Genomic DNA, 26,759 nt, shown 5'->3' with positions numbered 1-26,759 from the left:
GTGGACTGTCAGATGTCGCTGTGTTTGGAGAACCGTGTTAGGAAGGAAAGTGGATTTGCTTTCCTCTCTTGTGCAAAAAAGCCTGTAGGGAGAGGGCGCAGGAATCAGCGAGCGCGCGGTGCTGCCTGCAGGGGGCGCAGGGGCCTGGTGCTCTTCAGGGCTCTTGGGCCTTCCAGGGCTCTCGGGTAGAAGAAACAAAATCCTGCAGAGACGACGAGGTGGCAGCACTCCCAGGCACACGTTGGGGTCCCCTCAAGTTGTAGAGAATTGATCCCACCCATATTCTCAGGTCCACATAGTTGAGATGCTGGGAGTTGTTGGCCATGTCCCGTCTTGATGTCACAGTTTTCTGTGAGTTGGAGGCTAACACACAGAACCAAGCCCGGCCTTCTGTGCACTGCTCCCATGCCCGGATCAGAGAGAGCTGTGGTCAGCTGAGGGGCTTCGGGAGGACCCCCGGTGATTGACCCCCGGTGACTGAAGCGTCTGCCTGCCAAGACAGTGTGCTTTGCTTCAGACTTAGGGGGCAAGTGTTGGGTCTTGAACCATCAGGCTGCATTCCAAGTTGCAGATTTTTCATATCTGCCCTTATCAGATTGAGGACAGTTTTTTCTCTTTCTGGCTTGTTGTGAGTTTTGTCCTCCTGCTCCTCCGCTTCCTTTTTTTTTTTTTTTTTCTTTCTGCAAGAAGACCTGGAGAACCCATAGGAAGCCTGAGGCTCTGGATGGTGATAATTTGCTGGGGAGGCAGGGAAATGAATATGCCTGCAGGCCACACTGGTGATGGACAAAGTCCAAAGAGTGATAATGAAGACAAACTGGGCTGGAGTGAAGACACCTGGTTTCACATCCTGGCTGGGTCACAAACTAGGAATTTGACTTTAAATAAGGCACTTTGATCTCTACTTAGCACCCAGAGACAGCTGCGAACCAACTAGATCTCAGAATTTATTACAGTTGCAAATATGACTAAAGGTCTTGAAAAATGAGAACAGTAAGAGATTGATGCTTCTGAACTTCCTTTGCTAAAGAAAGTCTTAAAATTTAGGTGGGCTTATACTAATTCTGGTGTATCATGAGGCAACTGTTCGCTTGGTCTTTGTGTGCCTCAACTTCCCTTTCCTTCCCTAACGCTTGCTCTTGGATTCTTTGGCTTTATTGTAAGTTTTGAGATCAGGTAGTGGTTTGTTTCTTAGCCCTACATTTTAGTAGTTTCTTTATTAAAGTCTCTTCAACTGAACTGTCTGGGTTAAATTCTGGGTTTTGCCCTGATGTTTCTCATTGATGCAGGTTGGCATTGTCTTTCAACATGTGGGTAGACTCTTGAGTTTCTTTGTAAAGTTAGCCATTGTGCGTAGGGCTGACTTCCAAGTAGATAGATAGACCTCTGCCTTTAACCTCAATCTCCCATTCCTCATGTATATGTACAATATTCCGGATTGTAGTTTAGGAAAATTATTTTAACTGCTTTGAATGTCATCTGACTCCATCCTTTGGATCATGCAGGATTTTGCATTCTTTAGATCATGCAGGTTTTGAAGTCCCTTTTTGAAAATGCAGATAACCTTATGAAGTCCATATCCTAAATTATCTCCATTTGATAAAGCTGTATTGGGTAAACTATTCAGTGATCCTATTAGATAAGCAAGATTGTGGTTTTGAAATCATAGGGGCCAAGATTATGGGAAGTCGAAGGGGGTAGGAAACAGTGTACTAGCATGGAAATGAGGTGTGGGAACTGTAAAGACAAACTTTTCCTCTTGATGTTTCTACTGGGAACAACCCTGTGGAAATCTAAATCCTTGCCCCTAAAATATCTATGAATTCCTGGAGGGCTTCTGTTCTTAAAGTTATTTCTGTTCCCAGGCTCTTGCATTTTCTAAATTTGTTCAGTTTTGGATTATCTTTCTATCCCAGTAGGGAAAGTCTATTCTATATTCATTGACCTAGATGTAAAATTCAGCCCCCTCTTCAATTTCCACATTCATAAAACCCCACTGCCTTTAAGGCAAGGCATAGACTTCGTGATGATATAAGTGCAGATGGGACTCATAGAGGAGGAATTTAAAGGCGGCATGTTCATCACAGTAGTAAAACAACTTCAACAACTTCTTAAAATCTCCCCTAGCAACACTACACCAGGGCATTCATTGATTCGTGGCTTGCTCAGTTTTGATGTCACCTTCTGGATCCTTCACCCACTCTCCTTTTGTTAGGGGGAAGTGATGTCCTGAGTTAATCCCATACAGGATTAACTTTGTGGACTCCACCCCCACTCCAGACTAAAGCCATCAGGACATTGGGAAAGACAAATCCCATCACCACCAAGGGAGGGTGGCTGGGACCTGAGGGTGGAGTTGGGCAGCCAGGTTGGATATAAAAACCAAACACGTGGGCCTTGGGCTCTCTGGCTCGCGATCGCTCGCCTCCTGGCTTCACAGCTCCTGGCTGGCGGCCAGCTCTCAGAGCGCCATTTTGGGATTCCTGATCGGCGGATCGGGTAGGACTCATTTAAAACTTTGTCTCCCACTTTTCTCCCAGAGCTGTACATTTCCTCATTTCCCCTTCCCTTGTAAATAAACCTTTTTTATTAACCTTTCACGTGTGCCTGCAGTAGAGCATTGATAAGTCCTTTTAAGCGCGCGGGTGAGGACCCACAGTCAGGCACCCCGTTTTGTATCGGGGTTGCTCTACAACACTTTCATTGAACTTCTCTGTTTTCCTTCTTCCTTTCAGAGGGAATTTAGAGAGATGGAGCCTTTGAAATCAGATATGTAGGCTCCAATCCTGGTCTTTTACTTATTAGTTGTACGACTTATAGCATTGACAAATCCACTAGGTTCTGGTGATGGAGCGTGTGTGTGTGCAAGGTTGCTATATAGCAAAACACCCCAACCTGAGTGGCACCATGGTGGAAATCTGTCTCAGTGCTGGGGTGAAGATGATCAGCGTGTCGGCAGGTTTGTTTCCACCTGAGGCTGTGAGGGAGAATCTTCATGCCTCCCCCATTTGCTGCTGGTGCTCACGCGATTGTCCTCAGTCCTCTGCGTCACCTTGATCACTGCCTGCGGCTTTGCACGGTGTTTTCCCTGTGCGTGTGTTGGTGTCCGAGTCGCCCTCTTTATAAGGACAACAGTCATATGGGATCAGGGGCTCATCTCTTAGTGACTTCATTTTGAATTGATTATCAGTTTAAGGACTCTGTCTTCAAGTAAGGTCATGTGCTGAGATTCTGGGGATTAGGACTTCCAGGTGTGCATTTGGGGGGAGTGGGCAGAGAGGACAGTTCAACTCTTATGATTCCTTTTCCTTATTTAACTGATACCTTAAGGACAAGAGTGTCATTCACTGGTGAGACAATCTCAGTCAAGAAATGTCACCTCGTTTTAAAATTGCCACAATGCACACCAAGCCCAGGCCAGCCTTGCTGTAGAAATGGGGTTATGATGCAACAGGACTGGGGAGTGTATCTGAACCTCTGAGTTCAGTCTGCTTCACAGATGAGACAGAAAATCCTTGCCTTTCCCCTGCTGTACTCACATGACTATAATGAAATAAATAATTCCAAAGGCCTTAGGATTGCTTCAGGAAAGAAAAATATGTCAGTAAATTTCTCTGAGGTCTGTGTGTGGTGCTTTTTAATTTCACAGTGGGTCGGGAGGGAAGCTGGGGAAGAAGAACCATGCCTTTGGCAACCACAGGAATTATTTACCACGACTAGAAGATGAATCTTCTGTTTGAATAACCCCTTTGAACTGCTTGACACATAATAGAAGCTTCTTAAATGTTTATTGAATGAACGAGGAGTCCAGGGAACTTGGAGAACTTGAGAGCAGTCAAATAAGAGCATGTATTTATTCAGGGATTTTCCACCTACCTGGTGTTGTGGGGACCACAGAGAGAGAATAGAGCTCTGTGGGCTCACTCTCTGCTCATAGCTTACTCTCTGTTCATGGCTCACTCTATGCTGTGTGCCCTGCACACATTTAAAAATCATCTCAGCTGCTCTCAGCATAGGGTGCTGTGGTCCTCATTTTACATAGGACCTTGTGCACCACGTGTGTCTTGCTGGGTAAGCGTGGGCCACCAGCAAGTCACAGACACTGGGCAGCACATGATTACCTCTGTGTGAGCTGGAGTTAGATGTCTGGATTCAGGTCTCACTTCTTCTCTTCCCCACCTCTGTGATCTCGGACATGTAGCCTCACCTTCCTGTGTTATCATTTTTTTTTTCTGTAAAATAGGGGATAATAAAAGTACTTACCTCATTGTGAGAAACATATAAGACCCATAAAATGATTTACTGCCTGGAAGAATGTATTTCCTGCTCGAATGTAAGCTTCACAGAGGCAGCGGTTTATGTCTGTTTTAATCATGGGTGTGTCTTACACAGGATGTAGTCCAGTCAACACACTATGGAGTGAATGCATGTATTTTATTCCCTATGCCAGTGCCAGGGTTGCAGACAGACTGAAGTAGTCAGATGCTCCCATTTCTGTGTAGAACAGTGATCCTTAGCCCAGGATACACATTAGAAGTATTTGCAAGGCTTTTAAGGGGACCAGTCTCAGGCCCCCACACAGGCTGGGTGAGCACAATTGCTGGGGAATCACTCTTAACAGTGGTAACTACAGAGTTAAAATAACACAGGTCTGTTGTGTTGAAGACTTAGTAGCAAAAGTAATTTTCTGAATGACTTACAACCCTTAGGAAACGAAGCACAACTTTTGTTTCCATAGTAATTACATTCTTGAACATTTCAATATACATTAAAGTCACAAAAATACTTTGAGTTAAATGTAATATAATTAGGGTTCAGCCCAAGTATCACACAAGGTTTATTCTCCTTCATAAGTCTCTGGTGGGATATCTGGGATTTGCGGGTAGTTGGGACAATCAGTCGCCTTATGGACTGTCCTTGCCATGCCAAGCAGCTTGCCGAGATCAGCCCAGAAGCACGTGGATTCCTTGTTGGGATTTTTTTTTTTTTTTTTGGTATTTTTATGTCCACTGTAGAGCACTGTTAACTTTGAGGATGGACCCCCATTTTCTTTTTCCTCTTTCCTCTAAGATGTATTTATTTATGCATACAAGAACTGGGGTACAGGCCAGAGGCACAGGGGATGAGAGAATTCATCAGAGACAGAGCGGGGAGCAGAAGACAGATCCACTGAAATACACTCGGGGAGCAGTGGGCGAGAGAGGAGAGGTCTGCTGCGCCATCAGGGTCAGCTCCCTGGCTGGGGATCGAACTTGAGCTGCAGTGGCTGCTGATTGCTTCATATTGCTGAGACTTAACCCCTTGAGCCACCAGGGAGGCCCTGGGCCCCATTTTTAATTCATTTTGATGTCACCTATTGGTACTCAGTACACATAAGTCACTCACTTTTAAAAATTGCATTATGCTGCATGGAGGTAACATTGGTGTACAACACGGTATATGATTTAGATGTGTAAGTGCACACTTCTTGAGGTGTATGCTACCACACCCCACCCACCACAAGGCAACCATAGTCCTCCTCCACGGTCCCCTGGGCTCTGGCTGCTTAGATGATGAGCTAAGGTAGTGCCAATATAAAATGGGAGAGGAATTATTGGTGGTGGGTTGGGAGGCAAATACACATATTGAGGTGTGAAGCTAAACTCAAAATTTATTGGGGATTGTAAACCAATGCTAAATCAATATGTCTTTATTAAAAAAGGAAAAGATTTCTCTCGAGGCACCTGGGAAACTAAACCAAGGTGCAGAGTGGCTTTGTAGACAACTGGCTCCTTTTCTAGAACACGGACAGAGACTCACCGATCTCTAATGTGTGTCTAGGAGACTTCCAGGCTTCCGGGGCCTTGGGTTCTCTGGTGCTTCTTCCTTTAGCAAGTGTACCCTTATTCCACTCTGGAGAGGGAGTGGCAAGCTGGGGATGGATTAGATAGGAGAGCTCTGGACACCGGGAGTCAGTGTAGAGCCAGAGCAATTGGAGAGAAATGTGCAGATAGGCAATTCGAGGGTCCTGGCTGAATAACCACTTGTTCACATGTTTTCCCATAAATTGAAAAAAATTCTTACAAAAAGTGTATGTTCTCCATTGCTTTCAACAAGTCCATTATTAAAATGGTAACACTATCATTTGTCCTTTACGAACATTGTAGTAATAGGATTCCATTTTAATATTGCGCCAAAGCCATTTTGATGTCTTTTAGGCTTCTTAACACGGGATTCGATTTGCATTTTTTGTTTTTAATGAGCTGCTTTAAAGGATTTCTGGCCCTCTCAGGAAAGAATATCCCTGAAATGTAAGACTTGGAATATAATTCAGATCATTTTAATCAGATTTTGCAGCCCTTGATCTAATCAACGAGCTGTTTGTGTTTAGCTTCTTGGTCAAGTTCATTCATTAACTCAGAAAGACAATGCCGTGTCTGCCTTTGGGCTAGAATGGAATAAGATTAGGAGATGAATTGAGCCCTGTCCTTTAGGAGTGCATAGTCTTTTTGAATGAAGTGAAAGAAATAATAGAATGGTATTTAAAATGTATGATGGCTTATATTTAAATATGTTAGAGGACTTGCTTGGCGATGATTGACATTAGCTGTGACTTTTTGCACCTGAAACTGCCTTGTAGAATATTTTCTTTTCACATCTATTTCACAATTGATATGGCTGCTCCCTTCCAAAGGTTCCAGTCATCCTGACACAGTGTTGGAAAATTACTAAAATCATTGCTATTTCATGGTTTTACTGACTATGCATTTGGAAGGATTCTGAGCAGGAGAAAACAATGAAGAAATGAAATCCCATTGATTTTTTTTTTTAATTGGAGAAAATTGCAACAAAAACTACTGTGCCTGACCCCCAATACAACAAATTCTATCAGTCTTAAATGTCATCTTCTAAAAGCAAGATGAACCGAAATGGAAAAATAACTTACACTAATTTTATTTGAAGTCTGAGAAATAATAGAATCACTCTCTTATTTGGAAGAAAATGTGTATACATGTATGAAGTATTAGAAAAAGATTTTCCCCCATGGTTATTTAGAAGAATGGAAAGCTGTAATCAGAAGTCACCTCCCACCCCCATTGTACCTCAATATTTATTTTCCTGTTGTCTTCCTTATGTAATGTCTGTGAGACCCACTTACAGTTACAAACTGGCAGCCACTTTGATTTTTTTCTTTCTTATTTTCCTCCTAATTAGTGTTTATATGTGTAGTAGATATACAATTTTCTTCTATTAATGTTACAGAAAACCAACCATAAATTTGCATCCACAATGAGGAATAAATAATCAACAAAAGCCCTTCCTGAATCCTCTGTAGTCGTGGGCCGGGAAGGAATGTGATTTGACTGTACTTTCATCGCAGGGGTTAGCCAGGGTTGAATATTTGTTTATCTCTTCTAGCACATCCCCTTTTAGAGACATGCAAATCCCTTGCTTCATAATTTGATGATTTGAACAATTTGCCCCTCCCGGCAGCCCGAGCTGGGGAGAGTGATCGGTTTTCCTGAGAGGTCAGAGGAACTGTCCTGTGGCTTCTGTGGGGACAGAACTTAATTCTTCCTTGTGCTCCTCCTTCCTCTTCCCTCCCCTGTGCCTCCCCATCTCCTGCTTCCCCTTCTTTTCTGAGCACAACAATGTGGTGTTGATGGAGAGAGAAAGAATTTGTGTTTCTTGTTCTCCCAACATTTGGGACTTTTTCAGCTGTTCTAAGGTTTGGTGTCTCAGCACTGCTGGTTTGTTTTAAGGACACTTAAATTTAGGTGGAGGTCAGACTTCTGTAGAGGCGTGAACTTACTGTCCCTGAAACACGGAGTGTTGTAAATCAACTTTATCTCAATAAGCATAATTTAAAAAAAACCAAAACAACTGGTGTGGAACTGTGAGGTTACTTGGTTACTTCTGGTAAATGTGAGAAGTCTTCGTTGAAGGTGGGGGCTCTGGAGGGGCAGCTGAGGTGGGGGGGTCTTCCAGTAGAAATGATGGCGGCCTCAGCCAACGTTGTTGAACTGCTCATAAGGAATTGATTCATTGTCATATGTCACAGACCCCATACTGAAGCCATGTACACGGATTAACCTACCTGTGGCTATTCAGATAATATGATTATCCTTTCTCTATGCAGAGGAACGCAACCTGATCTTTTAATGAATAGATACAAGAGCCTTGTGCTGTATTCCTAATTAAAAGGCTTCTAAATAGATTGATTCACAGGAAAAATAAATTAGGTTGAGTGACTGCTTAGAAATGAAAGGTAGAACCCACAGATCCTGACTCCACAGAGATCTGATTTTCTTATGATTCAAACCGTGACTCAGATGCCCTCGAAGCCAGAGAAGAGTCCTCAGGAGAAAGGCTGGAGAAGTGCCTTGAACTCAGGTGGAGGAAAATGGTTGGAGGGTGAAATGTTGTCTAAGAATCGTCTGCTCTTCTTTTTCTTGCTGTTCAATGATAAGGAGTAGATATTGGGGTGAGAGGCCCAAATGGATCATCTTATTCACTGGCCTCTGTGAAAGCTGGGAAAGAGAATTGTGCCATCCGACTATCTCCATTACAGGCCTGCATCCTTGGAATGGCTCTTTGGGGGATTATATAAAGCAAGTACATTGCTGGTGCCGAGTGGGAGCTTCGGAAAGTAGGCTGCTGGCGAGTTTGACATGATCTCTGCTGACTCCTGAAGACCTCTCCACTTTCTAGGACTTTCTGTGTGGGAACACAAGGGTTTCTTTTTGTTTTGTTTTGTTTTTAAAAAGAGAACTGGACACTTGCTGAGGCCTCAGACATACGTGGCCATTCATTCATCGCCGCACAATCCTGGGTTCTACCCTGTCTTTCTGGAACAGCTATTCATCTTGATCAGTTTTACAAATTCCATTTCTGGGGGGAGTTTGCAGAGATCAGCAACTGTACAGAGAGCACAACTGCCTTCTGGAGTCCAGCGAAGCTTCTGGTCTGTCTTCGTCCTTCCCCATCATCATGGCGGGATCCTCCACGTCCCTGCCGCCAGTGCCTTCTTTGCCCATCTCACTGTCTGCACCTGTTCCTACATATACGAGGGGCATGTAGGCGCCAGAGGAAGTGCTGGGGACTCCATGTGTCTGCCAGGCCAGGGGTCAGAGATCACAGATTTCGTACCCCGTGGGGTTCATGTCCTGTGCAGCTTCCGTCCCCACTGCAGATGCCGGTGGGGGAGATTGCACAGTGAGGCTGCTGCTGCTTTCGTGGAGCAGTGTGGAAACTTCAGCACACAGAAGGGGGTGTCTGGGGAGGTGCGTGAGCGCACACTCCCAGGTCCACTTGGGACTCAGAGCTGCTGGAAACAAGACCCACTGATCCTAGCTCAGGAAACTCAGCACATGTGGACACTGCTGGGGACGGGAAGCCCAGCACTCATATTTCAGCTTGAGATCCTTCTCTGAAAATTTTGATGGGGCTGTTCAGAAATTGAAGGCCTATTATTCCCGATGGGTCCACAAGCTCTCCCGAGGTGATGCTGCTTTCTTCCTCTATGGCTGCTCTTATTCTCTTGAGTGTACACTAGACTCTCCTCCCTTCCCGCTCTCAGCAATAATCACATTTGCTTGTTTAAGCAGCTCCTCTTATTTCTTGCTTTTGCAGACCAAGATCAGGGTTGGCTTTCTTGGCCTCTCCTGATTTATCCCCTCCTTTCTGACCTGAATTCTTTTGTGCTCTATTTGACCTAAACCTAAAGTCTCAGCAGCATTTGGATTTTTTTCCTTAGCATGGACCTTGGTAAGATATTGGTCTTCGAGCCTGTGTGAATGATTGGCAGATGTCCACAGTTTCAATGTAGAACCTCAAGCTACCTGCAGAAGTCCTCTGTGAGGGCAAGGACCAGGACAGGTGTTCTTGAGAGGTGCAAGAGTGAACTTGGAGCTGCGACCAGCTCAGAGATCACTTGACCGGGAAGTGGAAGAACTTCAGGAGAAGAGCTCACTGGTCTGGTTTTCTTGCCCTTAGTGTCTAGCAGCTTTAAAATTGTCCAAGTGCGATTGCCGCCCCAAGAGCCAGGTCTTTTTCTTTAAACAGAGAGAGAGACCTGGATTTTTTCCTCTTCCCCAAATAGGGCCCGAGGCTTGACTTTTTGGTCCTGAGGCAACATAGCTCAAAGCAGCCTTCTCAAGCTTGAGACCTGCCCGCTCTGTCTTCACCACGCATAGCTGGCACATTCACAAAGGTTGTCACACATGCACACTAACTCAGGTACCGTTTCTACCTCGTGGGAAATGTCTAGCTCTGTATTACCTTCTGATGTTGGTTTGCCCTTGTGTTTTTTCTTCTTGCTGCAGGAAGGCAATCTCCCGGGCAGGCCTCCAGCACCTGGCTCCTGCACACCCCCTCAGCCTTCCCATGGCCAACGGTCCAGCGAAGGAGCCCAGAGCGACTCTGGACTGGAGTGTAGGTGTTGGCTTCTTCATTTAAACATGATTCAATTGCATGTGTGTTTTCCTCATTCAGAGGCGAGACTGACTTAATAATTTCCATGTTGTTCGCCGGCCAGCCTCCAGGGCAGGCCCTCGCTCCCGGTGCAGACCCTTGGAACACAGGTCCTCTGAAGAAGAAAATAAAAATTCATGAATCCTCTGAAGCATGACCATCTGGGCTGGTGGCTGTGCCCCACTGTGCTCAGGCTTTGTTGGTTCCTGCCTCAAGGGCAGAGAGCTTGCCCTTAGCCACACCCTGGAACGAAGGGCCATTTCCTTGGCTCCAGCCAGTGTTTGCATAATTAAAAATAAGTAAATGTCTATACGAACAGATGCAGTAAATCAAAGAGGGACAGGCATGGGCCAGTGGTAAGAGTGGGTCTGAATCAGGAACCCCAGAAAGTCAATTTGATGCTCACCATGTTCCAGGCTACCCTCTGCATCTAAAACAGCAGGACCCCATTGGAGGTGCAAGATTCTAAAGAGAGACAGTTGAGTCCTTCCTCTCTCTGCTGGCTGTGACTTGACTCTAGTCATTGATGTTTGTCAGCCTGAGCACCCACATCTGATGGGGACAGTTTGGTCCCTCCCAAAGGGGCACTTGGTGGCTGTGCTTAGGATCAAATATGGAAGGTGACAATCCTTTATCAACTTTGCCTGTGAACTTTGTCAGCTCACAGATTTCTTTCGTCAGAGATAAAGGAGTCCACTTATTCATTACTTTGTCAGACATTTCTTGAGGCCCTGCTCTGCACTAGCAGCTGGGTTGGCTCCCTGGGGCTCTGAGGTGGGGGAGATATGGTTTCTCCTTGCGAGAAGCTTTGAGTCCAGGGGTCGGAAAAGAAACCAATATTAAGCCACAGGGTGCCGTCACCTACAATGGGCTCGTGAGGGCGCCCCTGGGTGCGCAGGAGGGCGCTGCTGCCCTATTTGATGTTGCAGGTAGTTCTCAGAAAATGCTTTTAAAAAGAAATGCCCTGCTTGAGCCAGAGCTTTGCTGCAAGGTATTATTTTCTGATTCCTGTAGAGAGGTATGTATTCTAATATTTTTCAAAATGGTATTTTTGGCTGGTGGTGGGAGGCTGCTGTACTTAATAGGGGGAGAGCAAACCGGATGCTTAGTGGTTCCCCTACCTCCCTCTCGTCTTCCTCTCACAGCAGGCACCTGTTTAGATGTGGGATGGCAGGAGACACTTTGGGAATGCTTAACAATCGAGGGAACTGGAAGCCTTTTCAGGAGATGCTCCATCTGGGGTCGTATTTAGTGATGTCATGCATAAGAAGCTATGAGATGGGGTTCTGAAAAAAACCTGACTATGGGCTTGTTAGGGGGAAGTGATGTCCTGAGTTAATCCCATACAGGATTAACTTTGTGGACTCCACCCCCACTCCAGACTAAAGCCATCAAGACTCTGGGAAAGACAAATCCCATCACCACCAAGGGAGGGTGGCTGGGACCTGAGGGTGGAGTTGGGCAGCCAGGTTGGATATAAAAAACCAAACACGTGGGCCTTGGGCTCTCTCTCTGGCTCGCGATCGCTCGCCTCCTGGCTTCACCGCTCCTGGCTGGCGGCCAACTCTGAGAGCGCCATTTTGGGATTCCTGATCGGCGGATTGGGTAGGACTCATTTAAAACTTTGTCTCCCACTTTTCTCCCAGAGCTGTACATTTCCTTATTTCCCCTTCCCTTGTAAATAAACCTTTTTTATTAACCTTTCACGTGTGCCTGCAGTAGAGCATTGATAAGTCCTTTTAAGCGCGCGGGTGAGGACCCACAGTCAGGCACCCCGTTTTGTATCGGGGTTGCTCTACAACAGGCTGACAACACTGTTAATTAACAGATGCCAAACACTGACCAGCACTACAGTTCCTTACTCTTTTTCTTTTACTTTTTCTCAAAGAGAGGAAAAAGCAGATATTTGAAACAGCTCAGCAATATTATTTGTCTTTTTTTTTTGGTAATATTTTCCCTCATTTCAGTGTTTGGTTTTCTGGCCTGTGTGCTTTTCACTAACCCCACGTATGCCACTTTTGTTGGCCCACCTGTTCAGGGAGCTGAAGCAGGGTCTTCTCTGTTGTTCAAGTGTAAGGCCAGGCCCCTGTCTTAGTGCATCTCAGCTCTCACTTGACCTCACCCACATGCCTGGTTCTCTATGGAAAAGCAACCTGACTGTCTCCTGTCGGCCTACTTTTTGGGGCTAAATACATCAAAATGATCTATCTTTATTGACTGTTACTATTTACTGAGCAGTGATTTGGTTTGGTTCTTGGTAAGAATCTTTGAAGTAAGGAGAAGGAATGACAAGAATTTAAAAGAAAAAGAAAAAGTGAAAAATGGAGAAGCTTTAATTCCTTGCCTTTGGTGTGCAAAACGGCCCAGATGTTTCCAAGGTCAGGATGCCTCTGGCAGAACAGGGAGGAGCAGGGCTGATGAGTCACCTGGACTTCCAACCTGCTTTTGACTTTCAGGTGGAAATTCTCTTTGCTCTATTACCATTTGGCGTGGGGGGCTGGCCCCTGACCTGCATCTCCTCTCCTCATTACATCCATAAGGATCAGACACAGAAGCTGTTGCTGGCATGTCTGAAGTTGCAAGACAAGTCAGAGAGAACCTGGGATTAGCATCTTAGTCCCCAGATTTCTACCTGTGTAGAATTCCCAAAGGGCCCTGTTCTGGTGTGACTCTGTGTGCCAAAGTCATCTGGAGGGACCCAGTTGTTTCCTGAATGCTGCTTTGCAAAGACCTTGGAGGAATGTCCTGCCTGCCCGGTGCCCAGGCTCACCCAGCACCGATCTGGTGATCTGAGCTGTGGGCACCTGCACATTTTAGCCAGAAGTCTGCCATGGGGGTGGGATGGGGGAAGCAGCTTTTTTTTTTTTTTTTTTTTTTTTTATAGAGGCATGTTTTATTTATTTATTTGTTTGTTTGTTTTGTTTATACATGCACTGGGTACAGTCAGAAGCGCGGGAGGGTGAGAGAATTCACCAGAGCCAGAGCGGGGAGCAGAGCAGGCAGAAGGACCGAAGTACACTGCTGAGGGGAGCAGCGGGCGGCAGGAGAGGTCTGCGCGCCATGTGGGACCCTCCTCCGGTGGCCGGGGAGCAGCCGGGGATCGAACCGGCGCCGCAGAGGCCGCGGGCAGCTTCGCAACCCAGCGCTCAACCACTGCGCCACCGGGGAGGCCCTGGGAAGCAGCTTTTATGGTTTCGGTACACATATTTAATAATTTCCTTCAAGTATTCCTTTGTCATATTTTCACTTCCCTGCTTGGTGATGCGGTCTATCTCGCTCTTATTTTTAGCCTGTTCCTCAAAGTCCAAATACTTCTCCCCTGCTGTGACTTACTGGAATGGCTTGTCCTGACTTGGCAGATTCCGTGCCGGGCAGTCTCGTTTCCCTGACGAGTCTTTGCCAGCATTACTCTGCCAGCATTACTCTGGCTGCTGAGCCAGGTCTTCCTTCTGCACGAGTCAGGGCAGTAACTCATGTCCAGTGGGGAAGAGCTCCGTCGGGCCTCAGTGTGGTTCCTCAGCCTTTACCGACAGCTTGACAGTGCGGGACTGGCTGTTTCTTATCGAGACTCCACTCTTGCTGTCTCCCAGGAAATGCTCATCTGTTCAGGCCAACTCATTCTGCTTATGTCATTGCTCACTTCTTGTTTTGATCCCTCCCAATACTTCTCTGCACAGTGCATTGTCTTATAAACCTTAGAAGCAAATTTGTGTTTTTGGTTTTAATCTAGGTCCTAAGTTAGATTTTGGGCTCTTGAAAGGAGGGAAAGTCTTCTGCTTATGTTTTCTTTTTCACACTGGAGAACACAGCATCATGCACCTTAGTAGCTGTGTGATTACTGATATCAGGGGACAAATCAATTACAGCTAGAAGCCCAGTCAGCCAGAGGGGACATTTCCCTGGGAGTCAACAGGCGCTCATCTAATCTCCAGGTCCTGAAAAGCTTGGTAGACATGAGTCCAAAGCCTGTTTGGAAAATAAATGCATTTAGGCTACTTGAATTCCAAGTAACCTTTGAATTTCCTCCCTAACACAGTGCATGGGGTTAAGTCTTCCAGCAAACACAGTTGTTTGAGCTTCCCTTTGCTACCAGTGGTGTCTCTTCCTCCTTCTCGGGCACAACCTGCAGGGGGCTGTTCCCTCTGACACCATGCCATCGTGTCAGCCAACCCAATTTGGGGGAAAACAAATGAAGTTGCTATAAAGGAAGCAAGTAATGCTTAAAAAGGAAAAAGAATCTCATCTCCTGGGCTGACATCCAAGTTTCCAGCTTAGAGTGAGCTAGTGCATTCAGAAGTGTGTCTGCTGCAGATACGACGTGTCTTTCCTCCCGTGTCACATGCTTGTCCTGCAGCGGAGTCTCTTCCCTGCTTATACTGTTCCAGCGGGGAGCCTCAAAAGCGGGCTCCTTCCACCTCCACTGCTGGATACTTGGCTTCTGCCCATTATGCTCCTGACAAAGCCCTCGAGGCAATGATGGAAAAGCCACCACAATCTTTCTTGATTTCAGTGTATTTTTTCCTTTCTCCTTGGAAAGTCTCCTCCAATCCCGAGGGCGGGGGAAAATGGAATCTCTGTACAGAGGAAGCCAGATCTTCCATCTCAATCACTTTACCTCTCCTCTCGCTGATGCTGTAGGAAATGAAGTGCTTTTCCCAGGCAGATAAAACATAGTGCAGGGAACACACTGCTCTGTCTGGCTTGGGAACAAGATTAGGGAAACAAAGTCTCTATGCAGGATTGGTTTAAACTGGGTTATGAAACTAGGTCATTTTATCTTTAGAAACAATGACTGAAAAGCCAGGAAGAGGCAGGTGTGTGTGTGTGTGTGTGTGTGTGTGTGCGCGCGTGTGCCTGTGCACACGTGTGTGCGCATGTTCTCATTTCAGTCTTGGTTCAGATGGTAAGTTGTAGGAGACATGAGCTTTCTTAACGGATTTCAGTGTCATCATCAATAATGACCCCTGCTTCTGACTTAGACCCCCATTTCAAAAAGGTTATCAGGTTAATCAAGCTACCAACCAGCTGAGCAGAGCTGAGGCACCTCCCAGCTACCTCCCAGACCACCAGCACAAGTGGTCTCTGTGCTAGTCAGCCCTGTTGGTGACAGGACAAATCAGCTGTGATTTCACCCACCATCACTATTCCTTTATGTTTTTAAGTTGCAAGGATTTACAATTAAATCACATTGCTGCTGGGGGGAATCATAGATTCCTGCAACTTGCCAGGTCAATGAGAAATATTTAGATCTAAACTTGTATTTCTAGGGAAATTATTATCTAAACAACACTGGGAAGCAAAATGATATGCGGTGCATGAAGTAATTCTAAATTTTCTGATAGCCACATTAAAAAAGTGAAATGGAACAGGTAAAATGAACTTCAGCATATTTTGTTTAACCAAATATATGAATAATATTGCCATTTCTGCATGTTATCGTTGTAAAATTGTTAGTGAGGTGGTTTGCACTCTCTTCTCACACTAAGTCTTCAAAATCTGCTATAAGTTTATGCTGACAGCACATCTCAGTCAGTATTTTATAATGTAAGAGTGGATAACACCAGTCAGAATACTGGCTGCATCCACGTCCTAGTAGCCAGGTGCTTACTGGCAGCACAGATAGAAATCATGCAAAGACAGATTTTGCAGTGATTGTCTTTAAGATTTTCAGGGTTAGGCAGTTCAGATTTCTTTTCCCTTTCTGAATGTGTAAGGACATTTACATGGAGCACACAATTATAATTTTATTGTCTCAAAAACAGTTTTACAAGCAATGTCTTCATTTTATGTACATGATTTTCTTCTAATGTCAGTGCATCCTTGGTGTTGCTTGGTCTGTCACACTCCTTACCTTTTCTCTTTTCCTCTGGAACCATTGCTAGAACGTCAGTAGAACCAGAGCACATGGACCCATATCTATAAATTCCTGTCTTCATGACCTAGGGGATCTGTGCTCTTAGGAAGCTAAATCTGTCTACAAGGAGACTGATCTATACAAATATATGTAGATCTGTAGAGACATGCCTCAGCACTCACAAAGACATTAAAGTTTTCTTCATTTAGGAATGGGACACCCTCTCTCTCGTTCTGTCCTCCTGGTACAGGTGTTTGTACCCTATTTGAGATGGTATTTCAACACTGATTTATAGAGAAGAAAGAGGTTCCCAGTGAGAGTGAAATGAATGTAAACACAGCACAAGAAAATGAAAATAAGGCTATTTTCAGAGAAGAGGGACTAAAGTATATGAAGATGAATAAGGAAGGGTCAAGACAGAGAGATTGGTGTCATTGTAAAGAAAGGTCTGAGATTAAAATGGAATTTTGTTTTATAAACCACAGGGCATTGTTTGAGCATCCTGAGCAAGAGAGAAGCATAACCATAGCTTTGTTTTAAGGCAGTTAATTTTTATGGTAGTGTAAAAGATCAGACAGGATATCAGAATTCAGAGTTGAGACCAGAAGAAGCCAGGGCTCAGAGATGCCATCGAGTGTATGGTCAGTTACTCGGGTATATAATGAAAGGAAATCCACACAAAATTATGCGGAAAAAATGGCCTGGACTAGTTGGGGGTAGACAGGACTGTAGTAAAGAACATACTCAAACTTGGCTCCACTTAAGAGTTTATTTCTCACTTGTGTAACCAGGACAGTTTCGGGTAGCTTGGGCAGGGGCTTGTTCCCTGTTCTACATAGTTATTCTGTGACAGTTGCTCATGTATCTTCAACAGAAGACTTCAAAAATCACCCAGAGTCCTGGTATGGGAACAGAACATGGCGGGACGCATGTGGGATGCTTGAATGGGCCAGGTTTGGAAGGAGTACGTTTACCTCCTGCTCACAGTCCATTGATCAGAACCTGGTCACATGTGCACACCTGAGTGACCACAGGGGAGCCTGGGTGATGAGCTGGGGCAGGGTGTCCAAGAAGACACACTTTGGGGAAAGGCTTTAAACATCAAGGAAAGGAACACGGCTAATGCTAGCATCTATAGATTAGGAGAGAAGAAGGAAATGAGAGTAATCACAACAATAAAAGCTATACTGAGTGCCTGTTAACTTATTGTGTGTAGGCTGTTGAATTTTATGCATTTTCATATATAAACATCACTGTGATCTTGTGAAGGAAGAACAGTTATTATTGAAGTTTAGCGATGAGTGGAATGAGGGGGTTTGGAGAGACACTGTGTCACACAGGCAGTGAGTAGTGAGCTGTCTGACTCCAAAGCTCATGTTTGTTAATATTGGGCTGGAGCAGAACTCATCAGACATGGAAGAAGGAAACCATGGTAGTCTCTTTTCTACTCCATTCTTGTGCAGTTGTCTTCTGGACAGGACACCTGTATGTGGAATTCAGGAATCCCCAAGACCCCGCTCACATTTGTGATATACTGGAACGACTCATACAATTTCCTGGGAGCTGTGATACTCATATTTATGACTTATTATGGTGAAGGTGTTATAGGGCAGCCCCGATACAAAATGGGGTGCCTGACTGTGGGTCCTCACCCTCGTGCTTAAAAGGACTTATCAATGCTCTATTGCAGGCACACGCGAAAGGTTCATAAAAGGTTTATTTACAAGGGAAGGGGAAATGAGGAAATGTACAACTCAGGGAGAAAAATGGGAGACAAAGTTTTAAATGCGTCCTACCCGATCCGCCGATCTGGAATCCCAAATGGCACTCTGAGAGCTGGCCGCAAGCCAGGAGCCGTGAAGCCAGGAGGCGAGCGACAGAGCGAGAACCCAAGGCCCACGTGTTTGGTTTTTATACCCAACCTGGCTGCTTAACTCCACCCTCAGGTCCCAGCCACCTTCCCTTTGGTGGTGACGGGATTTGTCTTTCCCAATGTCTTGATGACTTTGGTCTGGAGTGGGGGTGGGGTCCACAAAGCCTGTATGGGATTAGCTCAGGACATCCTTTCCCCCTAACAAAAGGACCCAGAATCTTTTAGCCAAGGAGAGAGGTGCCTGGGGCAGAGTCCAGGAGAGTTATACATGAGGAACTTCCGGTTGTTCCTCTCCCCTTGCTGACTGCTCCCAGCTTCTGTATGTGACAACACAGATGAAATAGGGCCAGGGAGGCTGATAAGAACCCTGGTGTCCAAAGTTTTAATGGGGACTTTGTCATATAGACAGGTTTACTGGCCACGTGATTAACTGTGGCCTCCAGCCCCTCTGGAGGTTGAGCTGATAGCTCTCTTCGGGCTCTAAGTTCCACCATAATCATTTTTATCTTAGATTACATGATATGGCCCAACATCCTCAGGCAAACGGATACTTTTATCAGACAGGACATTCCAAGCATTTAGAGAGATTACTTTCCAGGAGCTGAGGGCGAAAGCCAGAGCAATCTGGGTAAAATACTTTCTTGTATACTTTATTAGACATCAGATGTATATGAAAGGATGAAGTGAGAGAAATGTAGTCTAGTAAAAGTGTGTCCCATCTTTTTCTTCCTTAACTGTGCTTTTTCTTATCTGCCTTTATTTTTTAAGGACTTTTCATCTTTTTGTGACTTTTTAAGGACTGAAACATAAAGGCAGGTAGACTCATATATTCAGGGTTTGGGAAAATAGGGAAGACAGAACAAAGGAGGCTGGGACAGAGTGGCCTTTGAAGTGCAAGAAAACACAAAAGTATTGTGTTTGGGGGAAGAAAGTGTCTCCAGAAGTAGGGAATGGATTATCTGTCCGAAAACTGTTGAATAACAGGAAGACTGAGGACTCATTGTTGGATTTAGCCACCTGAAGTCACCCATCCTGACAAAGGCAGCTATAGTGCAATGAAGAAGGAAGAAACCTGGTAGCTCTGGCTTTATGATGTGATGGAATAAGAAGGAAGAAAAGGCAGAAGGGAAAGAAAACTCTTAAACTTCTCTAGTAAAGGACAGCAACTCGCAGAAGGGGATATTTGGGTCAAGAATTCAGACTACTGATATATTGCAATTCTTTTCAGTCCTTATTTCTATGAACAGCTGTGGTCATAAGACACAGTTAATTTTGAATTTTGCTTTTTCTCTTTTCACTTTATATCATACAGTTTCCCACATGGTCATTCTCCATATTTGTGCACCTTTATAACACCTCACTTTATGTTTTATCCTACCTTTTGTCGACATTCTTCTCCACGGTGCATTTGTGATGTTTCTGGTTTTTGATTATTAAATGGTAGAAACCACCTTCTTGGATATAATTTTTTTCTTCCATTTGGATTATTTCCTTAGATCACATTCTAGAACTGAGATTACTACGTCAATGTATGAACATTTAAATTTATCCTATTGCTTGTTTAAAGGCTGGGGCAAGTTGGTATCTTTTTCCATTATTCTCAGGCTCTTGTTATTAACTCGTTGCCTACTCATCTTGCATCTCTTGTTCCCTGTCTCTCCTCAAAATCTCCCTCCGGGGCTACATTATACCACATTTTTCTTTCTCATCTTCTTCTCCTTGGATGATTGTACAAGGACAAAGAAGTATCAAGTCTAGTAGATTTCAGTCATAGACAAGTTGTAAAATCTGCTGGCCCTAAACTTGAAGAGGAGGGTAGGAACTACTGGATTATTGAGTCTCAGAATCTGCAGCACATTCAAGTCCCCTGGAGAACTTTGGAGGTGCCTTAATGTTCAGGTTTCACTGTAGATAAGTTAGAACAGACACTCTGGGGATACCCAGCTATTGCTAAAAACTCTCCAGGTCATCTTCATTTGAGAACCAGTGTGTTAGAGCCCTGGGGGCAGGAACCCTGTGTCTTGCTTTCCTTCTTCTTTCAAAGGTTGGTCTTTCCAATCAGATCCCCATTCAGGAGTTAGTTAGCTAAACCTGGCGATTCTGTCGGGTCTGAATCCGAGGGAAGGTTTAGAAGCAATCTCCGAGTGCTTGCTGGTGGTGTCCATCGTGGGAGAGGCAGGAGGCGGGGGCAAATTGCCTCTGCCCAGGTGAACCCCCCCCAGCCCAGGGCATTAGTGATGAGCTTGCACATCTTTGCCTCCCTGGTCTTGCCTCCTCTCCCTACCTCCCTTAACCTACCAGGACTCAACATTTTACACTTTACTTTGTAAAAACGGTTGGCAGAATTTTTTGCTGTGCTTAGATTTCCTTAGTATTTGTTGCTATAATTGTGCATTTAGTTTCTATCTTTAGTCACTTTTACTCCATGCTAACCTAGTACCTGGCACCAGTGATGCGGAACAAATGTTTACTGAATGAATTACAGGCTGATAGGATGAAAAAGGATTTTATTCTGTAAAATGTTTATAAGCTAAAGTTGGACAATCAGTTCCCAGGAATGGAATATTTTAGGTTATGGGGGTCGATATCTTCAGGATACTGAGCAAAGAAATATTTGTTTATTTATTTGATAATATTCTTATCCATCACTTCTGTTCTCTGAAAACTCATGGGTCTCTCTGAGAATCTTTCCTGAGCTCTCAACATCGACAGGTAGGGGTTGTGAATTTCTTCTATCCCTTTGTGCCTCCCGTTCATTGTTCAAAATGTTTGTGTCACCTTTCTTGAATGAAGGAGTTACAACCTTTAGTAATTCTTATCTGAATTTTTTTTGCATTTACACGCCCTGAAAGGAAATTGTGTTATAGTTGAATCTGAAAAAAATGTTTTTTTTTTTTGTTTTTTTTTTTTTTAGGAAAAGGATGCTCCTGTATTTCCCCCCAACTGCTTTTTGGTGTTTATTTCTGCTTCTCTATGCTAAGCCTTGGGATCCACAGGGTTATGTAGACATTGTTGAGCAGGTCATAATGAAGGTGGCTTATGCAGAAGATGGGCTTCTAAATTGCTTGGTTCCCCTGTAAAACCCTTATTGAGCCCACCTCCCGTGAGGCTGCCTGGGCTGCTCTCACAAAACATGATAGCCCGACTGCTTCAACAACAGGAGACTGATTCTCACAATTCTAGAGGCTGGGATGTCCAAGATCAAGATGCTGGTCCCTTCCAAGGCTGCCCCTTGGCCGGTCTCTGTCCACCTCCTTACTGCGTCGTCACACGCCCTTTCCTGGGTGTGTGCGTGGAGCAAGGGAGGCCCCTCTCATGTCTCTTCTCACAGGGACACTAAGGAGCCCAGCCAAAGGGCTCCACCTGTGTGTCCTAAGAGACACCCAAAGGCCCCATCTACTAATACCATCTCAGTGGGGACTGAAGGGCTTCAGCATATAAATTGGGGGGAGGGGGGCACAATTTGGTCTCCAGCATCCCCCCCATGGAGAAGTAATTCATACCCATGTGCTATGATGAACAAGATAAAAATAAGAGCAATTCCCCCTGAGACCTATAGATAGTCTCTTCTATACTGGTTAAACCATTGCGGTCCTTTCCTTGATAGCATTTTAAGCAAATGAGCAAACTGTGGAATAAATATATTAATGCCTCATTCCTCTAAGGTAGTGTGTCATGAGAAGGAATGTGGAACTCTACTCGTCATGCTGTAAAAAAAAAAAAAACAACAAAAATTAGTGTAACATCCTCCCTCTCCCCAGGAAGCGTGCATTTCTGGACATGTCACTCTTACTCCTTACTCTCCACATCACTCATCAAGGTAGCTGTGCTTGCTGTTAGGAGTATGTGACTATTCCTTCTTCAAAATTTTTTTTTAAAGATTTAACTTTTATTTATTTATGCATACAAGAACTGGGGTGTAGGCCAGAGGTGCAAGGGGTGAGAGGATTCACCAGAGACAGTGTGGGGAGCAGAACAGGTGGATCCACTGAAATCCACTGCAGAGGGGAGCAGCAGTTGAGACAGGAGAGGTCTGCTGTGCCATGTGGGTCAGCTCCCTGGCCGGGGATGGAACTCATATGCCTCAGTGGCTGACAATAGCTTGATAGTGCTGAGACTTTAACCCCTGCGCCACCAGGGAGGCCTGAATATGTGACTATTCTTAGAAGCAGGGAAACCATTCAACTTGGAAAATGTAGAAGTAAATGGGTGAAGGCCTTACTGAATTGGTAAAATATTTGAATTAGTAGAAATGTATTATGTATGATGCTTTGACTTAAACTAAGTTTTTAGAAGTCTCTCTCTTAAAAGTGTAAAACTAATTACCGATATGTGTTTTCAGACAATTTTAAAGTGCTTTAAGATAATTCTCCTGGTTCTTAGCTAATTTGCTCAGTAAAGGTAAGTTTTAATGGAATTTGATCTCAGTTGTCATGGAATCTTGTGGTATTGGCCAAGATTAATGAGACCTTACATCGAACAGCTTGAGCTTATTGCCCTCAGTTGTTGTGTTGGGTCTAGATAAATAAGACCTTACAGGGAACAATTTGAACCCCCCCCCATTTGTTTAATATATGCTTCAAAGATTAATATCTGTAAGATAAAGTATCTATAGACTTAATGTCTATTTTTAGGGTTTTTCCAAACACCTTTTTCTATTTCTAGAATTTCAATAGTAATATTTCCAGGGGAAAAAGGACAAGCATTTCGACTCCTTGTGCCCACTAAATTTCTAGTGTCCAAAAATCTGAATTTGAGATCTTCCCCTTTCATGCCTGAAAATAAAACAAAAACCAAAACACTGAACCTGAAGTCAGGTGGCTCCTTCCCTTGCAGGAGAACGCCGTGAATGGAGAGCACCTGTGGCTGGAGACCAACGTCTCGGGGGACCTGTGCTACCTGGGCGAGGAAAACTGCCAAGTGCGATTTGCTGTGAGTGTGCCTCCCCTCCCCCTGGGGTCTCCCCCCCAGCCACCCCATCCCATCTCAGGCCTCTGGTGGCAGCAGCACCTGGCCTGAACTCTCAGGGAGAGGCTTGAAAGAGCTTGTCCCTTGTGAGCTGCTGCTGCAGAGAGTTTATTAAGTTAGCACGGCTGTCAGGGGTCAATTTTAATGGTTTTATATTTGCACATACAGCCCGCGTGGGTGTGATGTGCTGATTTGTGACCACAGCCAGGGCTCTTTCTGTTTGTTGGGGGTTTGTGGGGAGGGAGGGTCAGCATCTAGAGGAGGTGCTTGTGTGGGGAGGGGGTGTGCTTGATGGGGTGCATGGTAGGCCAGGGAGGTGGGGATGGGTAGAAACCCCTGGTGGTGTGAGCTGGCAAGCAGTTCAGACTAAGTTCTGGGTGACAAAATCGTAGGAACTATATAAACAACCAACAGTCAAGTCCACAGGAGTCTCCTTTGCTTTTTAAAATTTGCTTTGCCATCTCTGTTTGGAACAATCTATTCAAATGTCAAAATTCTCTTTATGTTCTGTGAGAAAGAGCGTGTTTGCCAGGCAGTAGATTGAGAGCTGAAACGTCACTATTGAGAAAGTGACCTTACAGTGTTTGTGTGGTATAAAATTATTAAAGAGAGTAAGGGGAAACAGAATAGTAAATAAAGAAAGAAACTCTGTTCTTTCTTATCTGGAAATGTGGACTTTAATTTACATAATATTGTTTTTCTTTTTTGTTACATGTATTTTGTGCAAGAAAGACTTGAGGCTAAGGTAGGGCCTTGTCATTGCTCGTGACTATGTTTCTATGATAACCGGTTGATAGGGAAGAAACTGAGTTTCCATCAAAGCTTGTAGAATGAGCCCCCAAGGACTTTGTCCGGCGGCTTGAGACTCAAAGTCAGATGACCACAACTTTATAGTTTCGGTTTCTTCTGATGCCTGGTTTGTAGGTTTTGTTTGGAAAGTTTGGCGAGGGTCTTGCAAGACCAGCACTTATTTGAGCAAAGTTGTAAATAGATGTCGGCGAAAGACCTCCCTCAACAGCCTCCTTCAAAGTTAAGAACTCCTGGCCTGGGGTCTGGGCAGCCTTCTGGGTAGAAAAGGCAAGTGGGATTCAAGGACACTGATTTGTGCTCCCAACGCAGCTCTGTATTTAATTGTTTGCATCTCTTTTAATCTTGTAAATTTAATTGCTTTAAATATCAGGCTCTCAAGGTTTTGCATATGTATTTTTAATTAAAGTTTAATCGCATGCCATTTGATGAAATTAACCCAAACCAAAGAAGTTCAGCTATTTGGACTGAATTGCCATCAATAATGAATTAACACCAGAAACTGAGTTAATTGCATAAATACTGGTTTTGGGATATCAGATAATATTAAAAGGGAAAAAAGTGAAAGCTAATCTTACTGGCACTTATACTTTAGAACTATTTCTACTAACGCGGTTCCCAAATGTGGGATTCTAGTTTGTTACATTCTGCTTTATTTCTAAATGACTTCCTTTGATCCTTTTCTGGTGCTCTTTTTGGGTCAAAAATATACTATCTGTCTTGGCTAATGTAGGAACAGATACATACATCCTTCTTGAACCTTATGACGGTAAATAGCTTTGCTATCCTCTTCATAAACTGATTGTAACCTGCTTATTGTTACCTCTAGGACAGACAAAACAGCAAAAGAATAAAGGAAACGTTAAGTAGAAGTAAGAGGCAACAGAACTGCGTGTGAAAATTACTAAGTGTTCTTAACCTTCCTCTAAATTTCACCCCAAATATTTGATTGAAAGAAGATCTGTCCTCCAAACAATGTTCATTTGATGAAGGCTAAGGCAGCGTGGAAGTTAAAGACATGACTGTGTTTCCATATTTTAAGCTCCTGCAGGCTCACATTCATCACCAATAAAGTGGGGGGAACATGATTTTGAGGCTTCGTGAGGTCATGCCTTGAAAGGACTTAGAATGCCCTGGGAATTGACATAATGAATTCAAAGGAAAAACCAAACCCAGAAAGGTCAGGAGCAGACAATTCACAAAAGAGCTGCCAATGGCCACGTACTCCCACGAGTGATAAACAAGGGCACCCGGATTAAAACCAAGCAGTTGATGTCACAGGCCTATTAAATTAGCAAAGATTGGCAAAATGATAATGTCGCTAGTTACTTTTGGTGGTGGTGAGTTCTGTCATTGTCACCTGGCAAGAGTACAAATCGATTTACATTACAAATTGGGCAGGCTGTAGGAAAAGCAGGACAGACCTACCTCTCTCCCCCTCTTTCAGGAGTGCATTTTGGGAAGGATGTGGGTAGGTAGGAGTGTGCCCAGGTTGGGGTTTGAGGTGGGGGCTTTGTGGCAGAAGGAAGAGTCAATAACCTGCGTTGCTGAAGGGCATAGGGGAGGCGGGGAGAGCATGGGCATCTTCCAAGGAAGAGCTGCCTTGGAGATGAAGTGTCCTCTCTCTGCTAAGGAGAGCAGAGCCAAGTCACAGGTGGAGCCCACTGGTGCCGACGGCGGCTCTTGCATGCTAGGACCCACCGGATCCTGCTAACATTGCTCCTGTTTCCCTTCCTGGTCCAATGCTGATCCAGAGAGCCCATAGTTGGGCTTGTATCCGTGACTTTAGCAGACACCTCACATAACTCAGGCGCAGATGGCCCACAAACTTCATTTTGAGAAATGCTATTTTTTAGGGAAGAACTTGAACAAGCAGAGCAGCCCAGCAGCCCAGGAAGGGAGCAAGGGGCCTGGAGAGAGGCGCTCACAGGTGGAGTTCTGGGTACACGGGTGGCCACCTGCCAGGTGCTGTGCAGGGGTGCATGGCACCGGGGAAAGCTAGCAAGGGAATCTCCAGCTGACATGTCTATTTGTAGCTTTCTTAGAGCCAAACAACAGTTCTGTAAGGAAAAACACATGTGTAAATAGATTGTGCATTATAGACTCACTTGTTTTAATCAGTGCCTTTGAGGAAAGCTAATCGATCTAAACAAAACAAAGGACCACAGCCAGGTTCTGCCTGCAGCATCCTGAGTGGGCGCAGGGCTGGGGGGAGCGGAGGAGCCAGCACCCAAGACATGTCCTTCACTCCCCACCCTATTGTAGCAGAGCAGATGTCATGGGCGGAAACCAAGAGAAGGGAGAAATCCGTGTGGGTTGAGGTAGACAGAGGCAGCCTCCTGGAAATGGGGCTTGAGTTCAATGTTGAAAGATAGGTAAGATTTACGTCAGTGGCTCTGGGGAAGGGAACATTTCAGAAAGAGAGAGGAGCAGGAGCAGACTGGAGGCAGGGACCTGCTCTGTACAGGGAGGAGCCCGTCGTGGGGCTTGCATGGGCTCATCAAAGCTCACGGGTTAGGTAAGAGTGGAAATAAGGACAGATGGGCAGGGGTGGGGGGTTGTCTGTGTTTCTGAACCAAATCTTGGAGCATGTGTTAAGAACATCTGAGACCACATGTTGTATTGACTCAACCAAGACCGTTTTGAGGATGAAAGTGGATGTTGTTAATAATATAGTTTAAGGGTATACAGAACTGCATTAGGGAAATTGTTACCCTAATTTATGTGACATCGTAATGGTCTATTTAAAACCAGAGTTGTCCGTCGAGGCCAGGACATCTTGCTGCCACATAGACTGATGTTTGG

The 26,759-nt window shown here is 44.8% G+C and overlaps 1 protein-coding gene across 2 annotated transcripts in view; it reads left to right on the top strand.

Moving 5' to 3' along the window:
• Positions 1 to 26,759, top strand: part of DGKI (diacylglycerol kinase iota) — a 377,484-nt gene that overhangs the window by 122,720 nt on the left and 228,005 nt on the right. For both annotated transcript variants that reach the window (XM_054692700.1, XM_037514044.2), the window contains exons 2-3: positions 10,305 to 10,413; positions 23,016 to 23,111. In XM_054692700.1, coding sequence (XP_054548675.1) covers positions 10,305 to 10,413; positions 23,016 to 23,111 — 205 coding nt within the window. The remainder of the gene's footprint in view (positions 1 to 10,304; positions 10,414 to 23,015; positions 23,112 to 26,759) is intronic.

Source organism: Talpa occidentalis, unplaced genomic scaffold (genome assembly GCF_014898055.3).
Source record: "Talpa occidentalis isolate TD23 unplaced genomic scaffold, MPIMG_talOcc4v2.1, whole genome shotgun sequence".
NCBI lineage: Eukaryota > Metazoa > Chordata > Mammalia > Eulipotyphla > Talpidae > Talpa > Talpa occidentalis.
The sequence above is the reverse complement of the archived record's forward strand: the minus strand, read 5'-3'. Positions and strand labels throughout refer to the sequence as shown.